This window comes from Ips typographus, linkage group LG9 (genome assembly GCF_016097725.1).
Source record: "Ips typographus isolate SLU linkage group LG9, UJ_Ityp_2.0, whole genome shotgun sequence".
Taxonomy (NCBI): domain Eukaryota; kingdom Metazoa; phylum Arthropoda; class Insecta; order Coleoptera; family Curculionidae; genus Ips; species Ips typographus.
In genome coordinates, this window is record NC_138430.1 from 2745949 (window position 1) to 2766530 (window position 20582).

At 34.2% G+C, this 20582-nt stretch overlaps 1 protein-coding gene across 1 annotated transcript in view; it reads left to right on the plus strand.

Moving 5' to 3' along the window:
- The window catches only part of mib1 (E3 ubiquitin-protein ligase mind bomb 1), a 350938-nt gene that overhangs the window by 49697 nt on the left and 280659 nt on the right, over positions 1 to 20582 (plus strand). Inside the window, exon 9 of the mRNA XM_081987068.1 lies at positions 17725 to 17876. Within this exon, the coding sequence (XP_081843194.1) occupies positions 17725 to 17876 (152 nt within the window). The remainder of the gene's footprint in view (positions 1 to 17724; positions 17877 to 20582) is intronic.

Below are 20582 nucleotides of genomic sequence, written 5' to 3' on the forward strand. Positions count from 1 at the left end.
CCTCAAAATCTACTTAGGGAAACTACTTATTACAGTCGGAACGCAATTAATGGCCACTATGGAAATTATAATGTCGTTGGTGCTCATTTTATGACGTCGTTTATTATCGTCTTAACGTCATCAGGTGAAAATATATGTAAACCGAAGCCGAGTAGTCGAATGGCGGAGGAGTGGATAATTTCGAGACGATGGCTGCCATGCATCAGACGCTCGACGGAGCGGTGGAGCGTTTCGTACCGCCACAATACGATACTGTGCAGAGCGCAAACTGTGCATAACATCCACATTAAAAATGGCGGCGACACAGTAATAAAACCGCCGATATAAATCAGATGAGTGTTTTCTCCGGGGCCGCCTCGAAATAACTTTAAAATACCTCTTTCCTGAAAGGAATCCGAAATGTAGTCACAACAGCCACATAAAGAAGAAGGAAGGTTGTTTTCAAAAAAAGGTTATCATTTAATCAACAATAGTGTGCATTTGGGGGGCGGTGTCATTTATTGAGCATTAATATCAATCCAACGATGGGCGTTTCGCCAGTTTATGGCTTTTGACGATGGCCTTATAAAACTTTTATGCCAGCAAATGGACTGACATATTTGTCAGTGGCGTGCAGCACCTGGTCACATCGGTACTTAACTTCATGTAACTTTTAAAGTTGATAAGGACAAAAGTGTAGTTCAGATAAGGCCAATTGAGATTCAGAAAAGGTCAAGCGTAGTTCATAATAAGGAACTACAATTCAGAAACCATCAAGTGCAATTTGGAAGAAAACAATTTAATTTCAGAAATCATTAAGTTCAGAATAATCAAAGGCAATTTAATCTCCAAGGCACTTTAATAAATTAATATACTTTATCTACTCCTAGCATGGTAATCATTCATTACATAGCTCATTTTGAGTTACGTAATGAGCGATTTTACCGCACTAGTGCGATAATAATCGATTTTATCGCACTAGTGCGATAAAACAACTTTAAATGAAAATGTCTGCTGTAATTGTTTATTGAATTTAAACATAACTTTGATACATTTTTTCATATTTCTCCTTTGACTTGGCAGGCAACAAGCCAGATACCACGTTTGCGGCAGCTTCTTCAATATCTGACGGAAGTTCTTCAGACATGTTCATAACGAAATGCACTTTTAAAAATTTGTGACTGACACTGTTAAATTGTCGCTTAAGTGATATGTGGAAACAAATGGCCACCATAGCAACAACACCAAAACAGTACAGCGTAGATGACAAGATTTAAGGGTAACAAATAACTACCCGTAGTAAGCATATACGAGACGTTCCTAAATAGTTCACATTGCACAAAATATGAATTTTTTTCTTACTTTACGCTGCTTCTGATGGTCGTAGATAAAATGTTGTACATCACCCGTGGGGTATGGCAAATTAACGTACTCGTGTGATCACCACAACTCGGTCTACGACCTCGTCGTGGCAACACTCCCACTCGTGACTATAAAAATGCTCATACCCCACTAGTAATGTAAATAACTATTATCTACAACAGTTTCATAATATCGTAATTTCGCACTATTTTCAGTGTCATAATGACCTTTATTACCGCACTAGTGCTTTTTTCACTCTATTACTGCAGTAGTGCGTTAATAATCGGTGAACAATTTGTTTGTACATCTGGAGTTCTGTTGCCTCCACTATATTGCTTCTTGTTAATATACAAGGATACTTAAGATGTCAGTCTTTTCCTTCTCACTCTAAAACACCATTTTAAGTAATAGGAAAATTTGCCAATTAATTTAACATTATATTGACGTTAGCTGTCATTGTTACACCTATCATTGTTATAGGCAGGTACAAAAAAAAAAAAAAAAAAAAATAAAAAAATAAAAATAAAAATCGTATATCGTTGAATTGGCCTTTATAAGTACTCTTAAAATCTGAAGTAATATACAGTGTGTTAGGTTTGAATTAAGAAAGTTGGTATACTTTGTGACTGACCCTGTATACTTGCGAACCTCATTTCACCCTCACGTCATGCGCTGTTATTTACTTTAACAAGACGCAAATTTTGAGAAAAATAAAATCAGCAGTTTTCGAGATATTTGCAATATTCCAGACTTTTTAGACACCCTGTATATATAAACAATCTTTATTTCCGAGGAAAAGGCTATCGACCTACCGGTCTTTCTGCCAATGTTACAGAAACAAAGCTTAATGTATCTACATAAATATTTGTTAAAAAAAAAAAAAAATAATGTTTTACAAAGAAAAGGTTAAAATTAATAGTTAGTCCGTTTTTTTTAGGTAAAATGTTCCAACAGAGTATATTGAGGAAAGGCGTAGCGAGATTGTCTATTTGGTCTTGTGAGGGAGATGGGGTTTATAATTGTCCAGTTGTGGGGGTTGCCTTTCCATTTTGCCTCTAGTTTCGTTAATCGTTCTGTTATTTTTGTCATTTGTGTCCGTTCGTAGAGTAATTCGTTGGTTGTGTTATGTAGCGGGTTTTGAGGATGTCTAATCTTGGTTACTAGTCTAAGTGCAATTTGTTCTGTAGTTTGTATGTGTTTTTTTGTTTTGCTTGTCGCATTAACTCTTAGTATGTGTTCGTAGTCGAGTAGAGGTCTGCAAATAGATTTGTATATTTTAGTTGCAGTTTTTGTGCTTATACCTCTGTTCTTGTAAGTCAGGGCTCTGAAATGTTTAGTTCGTTTAATAATTTCAGTTCTCACATTTTGTGCATGTTTTGTAAATTTGAGTTTTTGGTCAAGTGTTATCCCTAAGTATTTTATTTCTGGGCCTGGTGTAGTTACATTACCGTCTGTTGTTATTGTAGGAGAGTTGTCTTTTATTTTGTGATTTGGTAAGAGTAGTTGGTTTTTCGTGGGGTTTGGTGTTAATCTCCATTTGTAGAACCATGCCGTCGTGTGGTCTGTTAATATCTGAAGCTCTTCTACAGCTTTTGCCGTAGTTTTGGCATGAACTATGAGTGCTGTATCGTCAGCATATTGTAGAATGTAGTCATGTTTGCTTATGTAGTTTTTGTCAAGTAGATTGTGGTTGTATATGTCATGACAGTAGATATTGTAGAGGAAGGGTGATAAAGGCGATCCTTGTGGTAGTCCTTGTTCAGGAATAAAAGGAAAGAAAAGGGTGTTGTCTATACGTATTTCTAATTGTCTGTTTTCCAGTAAGTTTCTAATAATGTGGATTAGGTATTTTGGAGTATTCAGTTTGTGTAGTTTGTATAGTAGTCCTTTGTGCCATACGCTGTCAAATGCTTTGTTGATGTCCATAAAGAGACATGCTGATTTCTTGTTTTCAAGATGCGTAGTTTGAATGTTGTTAATTAGTATAAACAAGGGGTGAACAGTTGAGTGCAGTATGGCGGTATGTGTTGTCCAATTAAGTGTTGTAGTCTATTCTTTATAATATTTTCAAACATCTTGCTCAGTACAGGAAGTAGTGTAATGGGTCTAAAGTTTTGTACTTGTGTGTTGTTTAGTCCCGTTTCTGGAATGGGAATTATTATTCCCGTTTTCCAAGTGTCTGGTATTACGTTGTTTTTTATGCATTTCTTGAATAAGTTAAGTATAATTTTGTGCGTTTGTGGAGTTAAGTTTTTCAGAATTTTACTTTTTCTTGTTAATATTAATATATATATATATATATATATATATATACAATCTTTATTCTCCAAAAGAAAAGGCTATCGGCCTAATATTAATATTAAAAGTAACTTAGTTAGATTTTTTTTAATTAAAAAACATGACATACAATTACATGAAAACTCAATTATTATTAGGATAAATATTAATGGTAAACTCTTTGCAATTGGATAAATTAATGCCAGATGTTGACATGCCTAACAAGTTGCTGGAAATATTTTTTTTTTTTTTTTTTTATTTTAAATTTTTTTTTCAATTAATCATTAAAATAATAATCGTTGTAGATAAAATGTTGCACGTAACACGTAGGATATGTTATTAACGTTGTGTGTTATAAACATTTCACATGCGTGCGTTAATAACATTCATATCCTACTTGTTACGTAAATAACTATTATAACACAATGAATGTTATGAAAACAATAACACAGTTTAGGTTAAAAATTAAACTGATTTACACTTGTTATACTTTCTGAATTACAGTTGCCATTTTCTGAATTACAATTAACCATTCTAAATTACACTTGACTCTTTCTGAAATTCAATTTTGTTAATATAAATGTCATATACCTAAACTTAATAGTTTCCAGCAGTCGAGCCAGTCTAGTTTTTCGTGAATGAGTGGATTTCCAAAAAAAAAAATGTTGCATCCATTCTGGAAAAGGTCATCAATAGTTTTGTTATTATTATTTTACACAAAATTTCTTCTATAATTAATAGCTTTCAGCTTATTCCACGTTTAAGATTTCGTGTTATAACATGTATGACGATGGACTGGATTTCTTTTGTTTCACTTTTTGCCGTTGTGATCGTAAGATTAAACAAAGACAGAAACGTAATTATAGCGCTGCGATTGAATTACCGAATTCAACTATAAATTTTGCAAATTCCTAACCCGCGTCGCTCTGAAAATAGGCACACAATTTCCTAGCTTATAATATTGTTATCGAGGCCGTTTTTAAAGCCATTTCTTTGAGATTCGCCGCTATATAGCCGGGATCTATCAAAGGCTTTTCCTAAGATGCCGAAGCTACGAATCTGAACGGAAAGTGCAATCCATTGATTCATGCATACAAAATAGAAATTTGTGCCAGGCCGGATTCAAACCACATAAAGGGAATATTTCGATGCGGATAAAGAGCTTTCGGTCGGGATGTGATGGTGATTTAAGAGTATTAGGGGCTGAATTGGTTAAAACTGGAAAAGCTCTAAGTTTGGTAAGCGCACTGACAAGTTTTTTCGATGGGAATGAACGTGCCATACGCAAAGTCATATGTGGAATTCTAATTGGAACGCTTAACTTATATCCTAGGAATAGTCTTTCATCAACTTTTTTAATAATATCTAACTAAAGTTGCACGTTTAGAAGAGTGGAAACACCAGCTGTTTAGTTAGTTTGTCTTTTAAAGTGCAATTGTTTTAGTTTCTATTTATCTTAAAGGTGGAACAAACTCAATTAAAAATGTTAACAAACTTTGTCACATTTTAAAAACACAAGGTTGGTTTGCTCCTCAAACTAATTACTGCTTAAGTAAACACCTACTTGTAATATGTTTTGTCGCATAAATTTACTATTTGGCAAATTTTTTTGCGTTTTAAGATTAATATAGTTTACTGTAACAAGCCTTCGTGGTCACAAACTGACTACGTACAAATAAGTCCGCAGTAAATTTTAGTAAATTACTCGTACTCGAGTCAACGGTCCACTTTTTGCTATTCTCCTCCTATCTCCATAAATTAAGTGGAGAATGGGCTTTTGGATAGTCTACGACCCATCCGAACTGAACTGTAAACTTTTAAACACTTGTCAGTCCTAACGATAATTAACAGAATTACATTTGCATTATTTTTTTTTTGTTACAACGTTCTGAAATATCTCTTATTTCAGAGCTTTTGGGGTTTTTAGGGCACGGTTTAAAAACGATGGTAGGAAACGGCGTCGCGTCATTACCAACAAGCTTTTGAGTAAATAGGATTGCTGTTTTAATTAACTGCCGTAGGGTGTTAGACACCTAATCCCTATGGCACAATCGTTAGCTCCAATGCCTCTTTGTTTTCCTAAGGACGAGTATTGTCTGGGCGTTTGTTGGAAGAAATGGGCGCACATTACGCCGACCTTTCTCTTTCGTTGTTCATCTATCCAACAGAGACAGACAATCGGAATTCCCGGTTTCCAATTGGAAGGCTTTTAATTTCTGTTTTCTTTTCATTGCGTTTAACGCTCTGAAACTAAATTAAGTTGGGAACTTAGAGGTGACAGGGGCAAATGGCCTAAATAAAACATTAGCGGAATACTGGTTCTGTTATTTTGTTGTTTTGCCTTTATATTGCCTGGGAAACACTGGTTAATAGTAAATTGGTATCGCGGCGAATCTAGTATAAACTTGTTGAAGTGGAATGCTTTATTAACGTTGTTTTTTCTGCATAGGAATAGTATTTCAACGAAAAGATAATCATATGCGATTTGTAGGTTTTTTAACGTACTTGATATTAAAAGAAACCTTGTAATCGGTTTTGTGTATCGGTCCTGCCATAAATTGATGGTTGATCATACTTTACTAGAAGGTTTCTTCTCGACACCTTCTTCAACCGAATTGAACATCTTCTTCTTCTTGAAATAGGCGTCGTGACGTGTATCTCTTTATTTTGAGCATATTTCTGATCTGTTAAACTTGTAAACTATCAAAATCGTTTCTATAAAGCTACAAAATGACAAAAACCTTCTTAAAACTAATACACTCTTCTAAAATTGTCCATAAACAGGATTTTTGACAAATGTGACGTGAAGCTGTTTTCTTTGGTGTTAGTTCCATATGTCAAAATGATTCAAACTGTCAAGTACCAGTCTATAAAGCTATACAAAATCTGGGAAATTTTAGTGAAATATTTTTAAAACATTTTTTGGGGAAATTATTTCATTTAAGGGTTGGCAACACTGGTCTAAAGTTTGAACATTCAATAAATATTTGATTGCTTCATAATAATCGAATGATTGACAATCGCTCATCACTAGTGCCTTAATATCAGGGGATTGTAAATCTAGTACTCAGAATTGTCTAAGTAAAACTAAATCTACAGAAGATTTTTGTTTACATATTTGTACGTTTTTAGTAAGACTTTTCTTGACATTTTCTGTAGAGAATATAGTTTCCATTCTTCCTGTAAATGTGCTTTCTAGGAGTTGCATTCAGATTTCAGTCATGGTCTATGGTCACGTTAACAATCATCGTTAGAAGGTGTTACAAATATCTACTTCAAAGGGTTTTTACAAAATTTGTTTTATTCAGATTATGGGAAATCATCTTCACATTACAGTGTTTTGTGGAATCTAGATTCTGCCGAAATCGTTTCAAATCGAAGTTGAGGTTACGTTAACTGGACACACATAATGTATTGATCAACTGCAACATCTTATGTACAACGTTGAAATCATGTTAGGTTGAGAAATCCCCATGAAATAATATTAGGATAATCTGGTGGATTCGTCGTAGCGCTGGGCCTCCAAGGAAATATTTTCTGCTGCTTCGGGCGATGTTGAGGTGGCTATTTAAGGAAAGCATATGTCAGAAGTAATCGTGAATCATATTTTATGAAAATCCCTTAAACTGTACAGCGCCAGGCCATAAATACTACTAAACCCTTGTGGCACTTAGCAGTAAAAATTCAGCAGCTTATAACTTAGCGTTGACACAAATACCTTTGCTGCAAAATTTTCGTTCTTAGATAAAACGGAAGAGTTTGTGTATTTTTGCCGGTTTAGAATGCAAAGCATGATGGATGGCGTCGGGAATAACATGCAGATTATTAGCGGAGAAAATTCTTGTGGTTTCGTGTTTTTTTTCAACTCAAATATTGTCGTGCAGATGTTTACTGGTCACAAAAACTAGGGTCATAATACTAGTTTAGTATTCTCTGAAGTTCCTACGGGTGTCGAGTTGCAGCGAACTTTTAATCACATTTCGGTATAGTGTGACAGTCAGTAATTGGGAAGCTGCCGAAAACTCCATTACAAGCAAGCAAGCAAGCGAATCAGGACCATTTTATTCGAATCTAAATATGAGTGAATAGTTCGGTTTAATTACGGGCGTAATTAAAGTTTGAAAGTCCTATTACATTGGCAAATATGTTTCCAACTTGTGACTTTCAATCTCGGTGGCAAAACCTACATGTTTGTGCATTTTAAGCACCCGAAATTGCTCTCTCTGGTACGAACTTTTCTGTCTGTGTTTGAACGTTTTGAATTAATACGATTTACAGTCTACTTACTTGTATTCAAATCTAAAACTCGTCTACTTAAATATCTGGGAAGGGGGAAGGAAGACTAAAGTAAATAAAATAAATTAAATAATAGTTGTTATCTGTGGATTACTGTTGTTTGTTTATACATATAAAACTTACCATTTCGGATGGACATGGTTGTTGCATTAAAACATGAGTATTACTTGAAATAGTATACAGGGTTTTTCAATGAAAAGTAGCCACCCTGAATATCTTCCAAAATAATTTCTCTGTTAAAAAATGCTAAGACACGTCAACAAAGATTGCAAGGGGGACATCTTTTTACGTAGGATTTGAATTTCTGCCATCAGCCCCTTTGCCGCCCCACTAAGTTTTCAAATGGCACCATACCCTGTGTAGCACATCGTTGGAAAGGGTATTTCATAAGGAATTAATTGCACTATTTTATTTGTACATTTGCTTTGAATTGAGACCAAAAAAAAATAAAAAACACGTTTTGTGTTTATTTTTTGTTAACTGCAGAAATAATAGCAAATAGCGGTTATCATTTAATTAATGGCTCAAAATAACCTTCGTTAACTTCCATACAATAATACAAGCGACTTTGGAAGAGTTCGCGAACATTTGTGAGGACTTGCGGTGTCAGTTGTCGGCATTCATGTATTATTCTCTGCCTAAGGTCTGCAATATTGGCCGGCTGTGTTGCATAGACTTTAGATTTTAAATGCCCCCATAGAAAAAAGTCCAACGGAGTGAGGTCGGGTGATCTCGCAGGCCATTCCATGGGACCACGTCTACCAATCCATCTTCCAGGAAATCGATTGTTCAGATATTCTCGAACTGGAAGTGAATAGTGTGGAGGTGCCCCGTCTTGTTGGAAAATTAGTTGATTTTCAAATAAATTTTCATCATTTTCTAGTAGCTCTGTTATGGTCGGATCAACAGTGGTGTCAAGAAGCTCAAGATAAGTAGCGCCATTCAAATTACCGTCAATAAAAACCGGGACCAACGATGTGGTCTCCTAAAATACCTGCCCAAACATTAAATTTTTCTGGATATTGGGTATGGGTTTCCCTAAACCAATGTGGATTCGTGTCTGACCAATACCTACAGTTATGCCTGTTCACTTCTCCATTCAAAAAAACATACACTCATCACAGAAGCAAATATTGTACAACAAGTTCACGTTCTTTGTCAGATTAGTAGACATAATTTCACAAAATTGTAGTCTTCTATCATAGTCATCTTCGTTTAATTCCTGAACCAATTTTACCTTGTATGGATGAAAATTGTGTTTTTTTTAATTCTCCATACACTGCTTGTCGAAACACCCGATGCATGGGAAATTTGATTTAAAGATTGATTATTATCCATTGCAACGTGTCCCAAAACAGCAACTTCAATTGGTTCATTAATAATTTGTCTTTCAGGTTGATGTTTTTTGTTTGTCACTGAACCAGTTTCCATAAATTTTTGCATCAACTTTAAGACATACTGATGACCAATTAATTTATCTGGATGGAGTGCATTGCAGTCGTTATGTTTGAAATAAAAACGTACAATTTCTATTCTTTCGGCAGTCGTGTAAACAATATTGACATATTCCTTCAAAACGAACTTACAAGTTGACCGACTGAGACAAAAACATGGAATGGAAAACAGGTATTCGGTAGTGTTATCATCAGTTTGACCAAAATAACAAAAAAAATGTTTTTATTTTTTTTGGTCTCAATTCAAAGCAAATGTACAAATAAAATAGTGCAATTAATTCCTTATGAAATACCCTTTCCAACGATGTGCCACACAGGGTATGGTGCCATTTGAAAACTTAGTGGGGGTGGCTATGGCGGCAAAGGGGCTGATGGCAGAAATTCAAATCCTACGTAAAAAGATGTCCCCCTTGCAATCTTTGTTGACGTGTCTTAGCATTTTTTGAAAAAACCCTGTATTGTTAACAAAGGTTTAGACTGAAGCTTTCTTTGACCATATGTCAAGATTAAGACATAAGGAAAACTGTTGTTGTTGAAAATATCAAACAGGAACGGTTGTTTCAAAATGTTGCTAAATGACAGTTTCGTTATCCTGACCGAAATAGCTATTTATATAACCAGTTACGAAAAGATCGATTTTGTGTAACGAATGAATGTTTGTAGGGCGAGCGCAGCGAGGTCCTACAATTTGAATGAGTTACACAATAAGACATTTTCGAAACGTTGCATACATAATTTTTTCTAATTTTGACCAAAAAGCGGTAAAAACCATCTTTTAAAGTGATTTAACACAAATATTCACTTTCATAGCACCTTGTATAAACTGTGACAACGACATGTTATGATGGATGTCGCCCATATGTTTCTACGGAAATGCATAAAAACAGGGAGTGATGAAATGAACTTTTCATAACTAGTTACATAAAGTGATACTTTTCGTAACTAGTTACGAAAAGTAAAACGTTTTGTCACTCTAATCAGTTTTGAAAAGTGTCACTTTATATGCCAAAATTAGAAAAATGTATATTTTTATTTATTTGTTAAGCTATACTAGTTTAGCATTATAGCAATATTATTACGTAAAAAACTAAATATTAAGAATGTATTCAGAAGTCAACAAATTTTTATATAAATAGAATGTTTTTGTCTTTCACAAGCTGTCAATATCTCAATACAGCAAAAGACATTATTCCCACCTGGAATTACTTTAAATTTAAAATTTAACTATACATATTCACTCCTACTCATATTGACATTTTCGTTAATTTAGTATTTAAAGCTCATTTTCCAAAAAATTAAATTTGATCAAATGATATTCATCATTCATCTCTTTTTAGATTTAGATTAATGTGAATAGAACTATTGATTGAACATCTAAACCCGAAGTCATAATACTCTTGAGCCCTAGAAATGCTTGAGTGAATCTATAGAACACCATTAACCTCGCAACTGTCGAGGAGCCAATGTCGGCGCGTTGGCTCGGATACAATTTCCTTTGTAAGTGCGATAGCCTGGATGCCATCGCGATATCGTGCATGACGTATGGCTGATCTCTCGCCTTGATTCCATTTGGAGAATCCCATCTCGCTGTTGTGACAAATACCAAAATAGTATGCCACTTTAATGCACAATGTGTGAAATATTACCGCATGCATATTACGCTGGTTCTCGTAAGGGATCATTCTGACCTCATCTGAGCTTTGTTTTTTTTTTCACTCAATCTTTATAATCCAGAACATCCTTCAATTATTGACTAGTAAGTTTTCTTTTCAAAGAAGTAAAAGGACTTTTTATTCCCTCTTGAATTAATGACCGCTAACACGACACGCTAGGGAAAAGCGAATAACCGGAATTAGCGAATTATCTTTTCGTCGGAAATCTTGTCAATGAGTTTCCATCCCAACGGACATTCTGATGGGCATCCGTCGAGGCACGCATTGGATTTACGATCCCCAGAGGCGTTGGATGTCTGTAGTCCGAATGACACCTCTCCGTCATTCTGGTTTTTACGATCTGAATTACGACAGTCCGTAAATGTGACGTCGTTTTGTGTAAATAAACAAGACACTGCTATTTACCTGATTTTTTATATCTGAGTTCTATAAATCGTTAAAAATCAGGTTCATTTTTCACAAAAACATTCATCAGTATCATTCGTCTTTATTTTCCTCTGCAACGCATGCATTTTTATCCACAGATTGCTTTGTGTAGTAAACAGTATCAGTCCTAGCTTGAAATTTCAATTTGAAACAATACTCGTCTGATTGAGACCAACCTTTTGAAATAATATTTTTTCTACCCCAGAGTCTATTTGCCTGCGACGTAATCAAACAACGATCTGGGATTATGAATTAATGCGGCTGTAACATCTGACAGTGATCTGTCATCCGATTATTTACTCGTAACGTCGAAAACACTATTTCAACGGGATATTCGCGAAAATGTGCAGTCAATAATCCATTGTTTAGCGAATCAATCACCCCCAAGTAGATGCTAATTAGCGGGAGATGTATCATTACAAACGATCTTATCTGTGATTTAATATCGTTTCTGACAGTTTAGTTGAATTGACACCAGTTGAATGTGACTATAATAATTATTTGATGGAGGATACATTTACAAGTGCAGTGGAGGATTTAAAAAGAAATACTAGAATATAATTTAAGTCATTATTGTGATTAACTAACTCCTTTCTAGGAATTTAACTTAAATACGCAATATATTCTTGGTCAACAAATGTTAAACTTTAGTGCGGATTTACGGAAGCAGAACTGTGGACAAGGCCAGAGAAAGGTCGTGGGACGAAATAGCCTCCCTCGAATTTCCAGCTAGTCAACCCAAATTTCATTAACTGTAATAGTGTAAAATCACCCTCGGAAGTCACTTAAAGTTGGAGGATATCTTGAAATAATGAGGACGGAACAGACATTCTTTGCCCTCTCCCCGTTGTCATTGTTCAAAGATGAGGACCCGTTTTCTCCACCCCCGGGAATAATTAAATTTGGAACAGTTTAGCGCTTTAATGACACTTTCGGCATAATCGAATTCTTTTTAATGATAATTGTTTTCTGGTCAAATTTTAAATTAGAAGCAATATTTAAGGGTGTAATTTGAAGTAAATGTTAGAGTTGATAAGACATAGTCAGTCAGTTTTCAGCTCAGCAACAATACTACAAATGTTTAAACTTATTTTGAATTACATACATAAAATCTAACTATTCTTGACTGGTTACCTGAATAACAATGATATCTTTTGCACTTTTCAAGATATTCTTGACCTAGAAAGACATCAGAGACCAAACCTGATGACAGCAATGGTGGTATGCACACAGCCAACACAAATAATAATTGTAATTAATCGGTAGGAGGTTACCTTAAATCAATTAAATCCAATTGCGAAACATATAATCGTGAGAACGATATTGACGCGCGACAATTGATGTTGATGTTTAGCTATTTGCCAGTCAAGCTGATATGTAGCTGTTTGCCAACCAGACTCGGGTTTCGACGTTCCAGAATTAATGCATCGAATCCGATACGGCGGAAGCGAAAACAACAAGCGAATGTGCTAATGGCATTTCTGGGCCAATGCTGCCACTTGAAGCGCTTAATTGCTGATGGAATTCTGCCTGGAGATGCGAGATTAAGAATAAACACGTGGACACTGTCTTAGATTGTTTACGTTTGCATAATCCGAGTAAATAATGATTAATTACTATCTTAAAAGTAGTATCAGTATCATTCGTCTTTATTTTCCTCTGCAACGCATGAATTTGTATCCACAGCTTTGTGTGGAAAACAGTATCAGTCCTAGCTCGAAGTTTCAATTTGAAATAATGCTTGTCTGATTGGGACCTCAGTATTTAAGAAAAAATCTTAAGCAAGTACTGCCCATAACATACAGTCACTTGGCTGTTTGTTCCTAATTAACATTAGCTTTCATACATTATATTAACATTGTCCATCTAGATTTCCTCTTAATCGCATAACAACGAGCAATTACATTTATTTGGTAGTTCGAATTTTCAGCCGTTGTTTTCATTACCATCGACGGCTAAACAGGAGGCAATTACGCGCATCAGAGGACAGGATTAGCCCAAAAATGCAATTATCGCATACATCGTTGTTTTTGCCTTCGTCCTATCTGATTCCATGAAGTTCATTATTGTGAAACATGGAAATTTCGAGTGGAATAGACAAATAAATACATACCAACTTGGATGCCTTAAAGATGTGATATGAATAAAAATCCTCATTTGCCATGATCGTGGGATTCTTTATGAGAAGTGCACTATAGATTGATAGAAATATTTGACTTTTAAATCTTTAAGCAAAAATCAGATATTTTAATCTTGCAACATTTGTGTCACATAGCAATACAATATAATCCTCATGTAAAGCGTGATTTATGGCAATGCACTGTTGATTTTGTCATGTATCAATGAGAGATGAATTACGAGGGCCATATTTGACCTGGCTGCAAATAGTTAATTTTGTTATTATTATTACTGTAGTAGACAAGACACATTTTCTGATCATTTTAACATGACACACTTACTGTATAGGATGTTCTCTTCTCTTCTCATTAGATTTCCAAATGTAATTTTTACGATTTAAAAAAAAAATGCTGAAAAGCTTTAAATGAGAAATAATTGTTGTTACAAGACCTACAAACGGAAAAATCTCTGCATCCAACAACAGCCTAAATTAATTATCTTATTTCTTTTTGATATATCATAATATGCATTAACAGCTGTGTCAAGCTTATGATTTGAAAGATTTATGCTTGCGTGTGGGTTAGTTTACAGCCATACATGTTCAGCTCTACTCATGTCAAAATGCCGACTTGCTAGATAATTATGTCTATTAATTATCGTAGCTGTTCTTGGAGGGCAATCTGGTTAGTTCAACTAATCGTGCATACTAAGACGATTAGCGACATCCACGACCGTATTTTAACTATCAGACGATGTATATCGAGTACTGAACCAGCGTCTGGATTATGTCGGAGATCAAGTCATACTAATTAATGAGACGATTATACAACGTGCACAAATAACAGATACCACTTGGGTAGTACATTAGTTTTATTAATGCTCAAGAAATCGTCACGAGCATGGAATGGTAATGCCAGTGAGGAAATCGCAGCTCCATATTCCACATAGGACTTACGGTTATATGAAGTCTTATTGTTCCCCGAGTACTTAAAAGTCTATACAGACGGGATTATTGAAATGGGCAAAATGTTTTGTTATGTGGTAAGCCACCGTCCGCGAAACTAGAAAATACAGGCATTATTTCGGTGGCGGTGCACTCCTGGCCTTAGAAAAGAGGATTGTACCTAATCTGGGGACGAATATACCTTAAAAAGAAGCTTCTTCGGTGTTCCTTTTGTTATTGCAATTCTAAAGGGATATTCGAGGTGTAATAATAACCGTAACTATTCACTTGGCGTTTAGGCTAGGTCCGGTTAATAACGGCGGTTTTCAATACAACGATTTTCAGGTAATTAAAGGGGGCTCTTTGGTCTTTGAGTTCACCAGTATTCTACAGGGTGGTCCAGTTTTAAGTGTCAATAATTCACCATTCGATAGCCAATCAAAAAATAAGTTGACTTGCATTATGTAATTTTTCTGAAAAACGTTTCCTAAGGAACATACAGTCCTTCAAATTTCAATTTAAAAAATCGTTTTATAGTGTAAAACTGAACATTCAAGACTTGTGAGAGTCCAAATTGGTACCGAATAGTCTAAAAACTTGCTATTTACTACTAGGAATAGTCTTATAAATTGTTTTCTCAAACTGCCATCCTGGTCGAGTGTCTGAAACTGGATTTCAAGAACTAAAAACAGTCCGGAAATCAAGACAAAGGTTGTATTGTGCATGAAACTCATTTTTTACTTCTAAAGATAATCTAAAAGTTAACTTTTACAGCTAGAACTGACTTTATTAGGACTAAAGAGAGTCCAAAAGTCTATTTCCAGGACTTCAATTGGTATACAACTCAATTTTCTGGACTGGTACAAGTCTAGAAGTAAATTAAATTTTCGAACTATTTCATTTCTAAAAATTAGTTCTCAAGACTAATATCGTAGCATTTGATACCAAATTTTTTTACTTTTATTACTGAAGAAACTTGACTTTTGGAAATATTCTTAAACTCGATTTTTCAGTCTTAAAAAGCACTTAAAACAGTCTGAATTTCTTAAAGATGCTACAATTTATTGCACCTATGATGAGTGTAGAAGTCAATTTAATACTGAAGAAGCTTGAAATAACATTTTCAAGACTGTGGACAGTGTACAAATTAGCTTTTAGACCTGATAAGTCAAAAACTTTGGAAAGATAGTCTTAAAACTCGATTTGAGGTACTGAAAACAGCCTTAAAGCACTAAAAACAATCTAGATTTTTAAGAAATACTCGAATTTTTAGCACTGAGGTGTCTAGAAGTCGATTGAATAGTGACAAAGCTTGGAATGCCATTTTAAGTCTATGAAGAATAGGAAAATTGTTTTTAAGTTTGCTGTGTCAATAACTTGGTAAAGATAGTCTTGAAACTCGATTTTCCAAGCTGAAAGCAGTTTTGAAACACTAAAAATAGTCCAGAATTCTGAGAAAATTAAAAGCAAGAAAAGTTAGTTTTCAAGACAATTTTCATGAATCTAATGTCAATGTCCTCTATCTAAGACTATTTTCAAAACTAAAATATTGAAATTTGTCTTAAAATTATGAAAACTTACTTCATGCAAATTTTAAGCTTCTGATGTTACTTTTCATTAGTTCATAGTCACTTTTTGGTGTTCAAGTCAATTTTTAAGGTTTAAATGTATGAATTTGTAGTAAAAAATTCTAGGAAAAGTAGTTTTTTATGTCTACAAGTACAAATCAATTTTCAATATTAAAGTCTCTCAATTTGCATGAAAACTGGTTACAAACACAATTTTTAAGCTTCTGAAATCAATTTTTATCTTTTCTCAGTCAATTTTCAAAACTAAAGTCTTTCAGTTTGTCTGGAAACTATGAAAACTAGCTACAATGATATTTTTTAAGTTTTTTAAGTGAATTTTCCGTTTTCAAGACAATTTTTAAGTTGGGTTGGGTTAGTTTTGGGTCTTTGAACGTAATAACTGAATTATCTCGTAAAGGAAGTTTCAAATCAGAATTTTATAAGAGATAATTTCTTTTTCATTGTAAACAATGAATTAAAAAAAAAAACACGTAAAAACACTAAAACCATCTTCCTGTATCTAGGCTACTGGAGAATTTCATAATGAGTATTAATTTCATAATGCGTGTTCCAAATTTGATCAAAATTGCTCCAACGGTTTGACAGTTATGACAAAAAACTGATTTTTTTAAACAGAAGGACTGTATTTTCCTTAGAATGCATTTTTCAGAAAAATGACATAATGCATGTCAACTTATTTTTTAATTGGCTATGGATTGGTGAATTATTGACATTTAAAACTGGACCACCCTGTATATTAAGTCTTGCGGGTTGTGAATAATTTTACTTTGCAATAAACGGTTGGATCGTTGAGTGACAGTTAATGTGACAAACCCATTGAATTTGAGAGCTATCTAAGATCTGCTAACGACCAGATTCAAAGTTTGATTCATAGATTAACACACTAGTTTGATTTTTCAGAAAGTTGTCCAAGAATTTGACAGCTGACAAGCTATTCTTATGTCATAAATGCAATTTTGATGGCAACTAAACTAACTGCCAGTCTAGTTTTTAACTTATCTCTTTCTCTATTAAAGTTGAGTACACATACTTATTAAATGGAAATAGCTCTGCATGCTAGAAAACTGAGTAAATTAAAATTGACATCTTGAGAGTTTGGTTGGCTATCAAAGTAACTCATTCAGTTTAGTAGTTAAAAAACTGAAAGGTTTATATATGCTCGCATAAGATCCCACTTGAAATTGATACAGTTTGAATTCCGACTTTTCAATTCAGCCGATTTGTTTTTAATTAAAGAGACTGCAATCACAGATGAACTAATTAAAACAACAGTGAGAGCTCTCATCTAGCTCGGCGTGCTATTCACTATTTTAAGTGTGTTTATTATCAGCTGCACGGTGAGCTAAAAGCCAGCAAGTGGCACACGGAACAGTCATCTGTATAATTCGATTAGTCGCTCTTAATGGACTGTGAATGGGGAGATAGCTTGTTGTGCCTGAACTTTTTCCGGGAAATTCGTAGCCCCCGAGTCAGTTATCGCTAGAAAAGATACCGCACGTCGCACCTTATACGCCTAAAATGCTCTGAGATACTTTTGTCGGGTTATGAGAAGTTCTTTTATGTAGAGCGTTTTGGGCATTAACGTTTACCGTTACGTTTTGTTTCAGGATTTGGAAGGGGACACGCCTTTACATGATGCTATATCGAAGAAACGTGATGATATGTTGACTCTTTTGCTGGATCACAGCGCTGACATTACTCTCACTAACAACAACGGGTTCAATGCTCTACATCATGCTGCTCTACGTGGAAATCCAAGGTAAGATGGTACAGGTAATCAGTTATAAAAAAAAAGAGAATTACTGCAAATGGATTAGACCAAGATGAAGAACACTTTGTAATTCAACAACATAAATTCAAACTTCCTAATGTGTAAAATGTGTTCAGGTAATCAGATCTGTAAAGCCGTGATCTCACCACTTGAAATCGTAAGGAGTTCCTAAAGGGTTTGAGGTGCAAGGGCAATATCGGAAAGATTGTTGAAAGAATTTATACAGGGTGGTCCAGTTTTAAATGTCAATAATTCACCAATCCATAGCCAATTAAAAAATAAGTTGACATTCATTATGTCATTTTCCTGAAAAGTGCTTCCTAAGGAAAATACAGTCCTTCAAATTTCTGTTTAAAAAATCGTTTTTTTTTTTGTCATAACTGTCAGACCGTTGGAGCAATATTGATCAAATTTGGAACAAGCACTTTATTACACGTTATTACAGTCAAAGACCCAAAACTAACCCAACCCAACTTAAAAATTGTCTTGGAAACGGAAAATTCACTTAAGAAGTTTAAAAAATATTATTGTAGCCAGTTTTCATAGTTTCCAGACAAACTGAAAGACTTTAGTTTTGAAAATTGACTTTTCATGCGAATCGAGATACTTTAATACTGAAAATTGACTTGTAGACATAAAAACTAAGTACTTTTTCAAGAATTTGTTACTACAAATTCATACATTTAAACCTTAAAAATTGACTTAAACCCCAAAATGTGACTGAACTAATGAAAAGTGACATCAGAAGCTTAAAATTTGCATTTGAAGTAAGTTTTCATAATTTGAAGACAAATTTCAATATTTTAGTCTTGAAAATAGTCTTAGATGCAGGACATTGACATTAGATTCATGAAAACTGTCTTGAAAACTAAATTTTCGTGCTTTTTACTTTGATTTTCATTTTCTTCGAATTCTGGACTATTTTTAGTGCTTCAAAACTGCTTTCAGCTTGGAAAATCGAGTTTCAAGACTATCTTCACCAAGTTATTGACATAGTAAACTTAAAAAACAATTTTTTAATAAACTAGACTGTTTTTAGTCTTTTAAGGCTGTTTTCAGTGCCTCAAATCGAGTTTCAAGACTATCTTTACAAAGTTTTTGACTTATCACGCCTAAAGGCCAGTTTGTCCACTGACCATAGTCTTGAAAATGTTATTTCAAGCGTCTTCACTATTAAATTGACTTCTACACTCATAGGTGCAATAAATTGTAGCATCTCTAAGAAATTCAGACTGTTTTTAGTGCTTTTTAAGACTGAAAAATCGAGTTTAAGACTATTTCCAAAAGTCAAGTTTCTTCAGTAGTAAAAGTAAAAAATTTGGGTACTTAATTGATGTCTAAACTCACTTCGAGGTAAAGTTTTATTCCACGATTACTTTTAAACTTCACATCTAATTGGTCTTCGTCGACAAAAACCTTAAACTTCAAGTTTCTTGTCCGCTTTGCAATGTAATTGGTTGAAAGTTTATTAGTCTAGGACGTGATATTTTTAAATTAAAGCGAAAGACTAGGAAAGCCACTGCAATTGCCTGAATTGAAATCAGCGACCATGGGAATAAAGCCAAAGCTGTAACACTAAGCTGCGGAGACACACTGATTTATGAGCCTTATTAGAGTACCTTTTTAAATTAATTCCAAATTGTGACGATGTTGAGGCATTGCAGTCAAGGAAGAGATAATAACCTGGCAACGAAATGAGTTACAAAACAGAATCAGGTCACATTGACGTTTGCTTCTTGGTTGTGTATGTTTTAAACAAATAATTCTTTTTCATTGTTTAAAATACTAAAATTTTCTCGTTTATTGGTAATGAACTAATTTTATATTTGCGCGTGACCAACAATTTAATTTTTTTTTTATTATTCAAGAAAATGTTATGCCTGCTTTATACCTCCCATTTAAGAATTGAATTAAATTTAAATTTCCACTAAAATTAATATTTAAACTAAGAAATCTTGTTTAGGTTTATACTACAAATTAATAATTAGAAAAATAAATGACTGTTTTGACTTACTGGACGTTCGACGTTGATGTTTGACGTTGACGTTTCTATTGTCATCGTCATTACGCGTGTTTTGTGGATAAAGAACTTTTTTTTTTAAATAATTTAAACAATTTGTTCTTAAACCACTTTTTCGGTAAAAAATCCAATTATGGAAATAGACGATTCAAGTCTAATAGACTACGTATCGCAATAGAAGACAGCAATTTACATCATGAGTGATGACAAGTATGACAGTGATAGTTCCGAAAGTCAACGAATTTAAACGAATTAAGCCGAACTTTAATAAAGTTGGTTTAACTTTAATTTAAAATTAATTTTAGTTTAGTGTAAATTGAAAGTATAAATGGGCTCGCTTGTAAGTTCACTTTCAGCTTTGATAAATTAATTTTAGTTTAAATGAAAGTTTAGTTTAATTGTTAATTGAGAGGTATAAAGCAGGCATTACTTTCGTGAGTAGAGTAGAGATTGGATTTTGATTATTTGTGAGGTTAATGTTCTCGATATAGTAGCGCGAATTAAAGCAGATGTTCAACTTTCTTGAGAACTCGTCTTGGAAGAATAAACGTGACGTTGCCGCAAGTCCGTAGCGATAAAACTTTTTAGTTAGCACCCCTGTTGAAAGCTAGGTAGTTGTTAGGGTCAAGATAACACCGGCTTGGCTACTTGTAACTTCGTCGCTGCGGCACAGT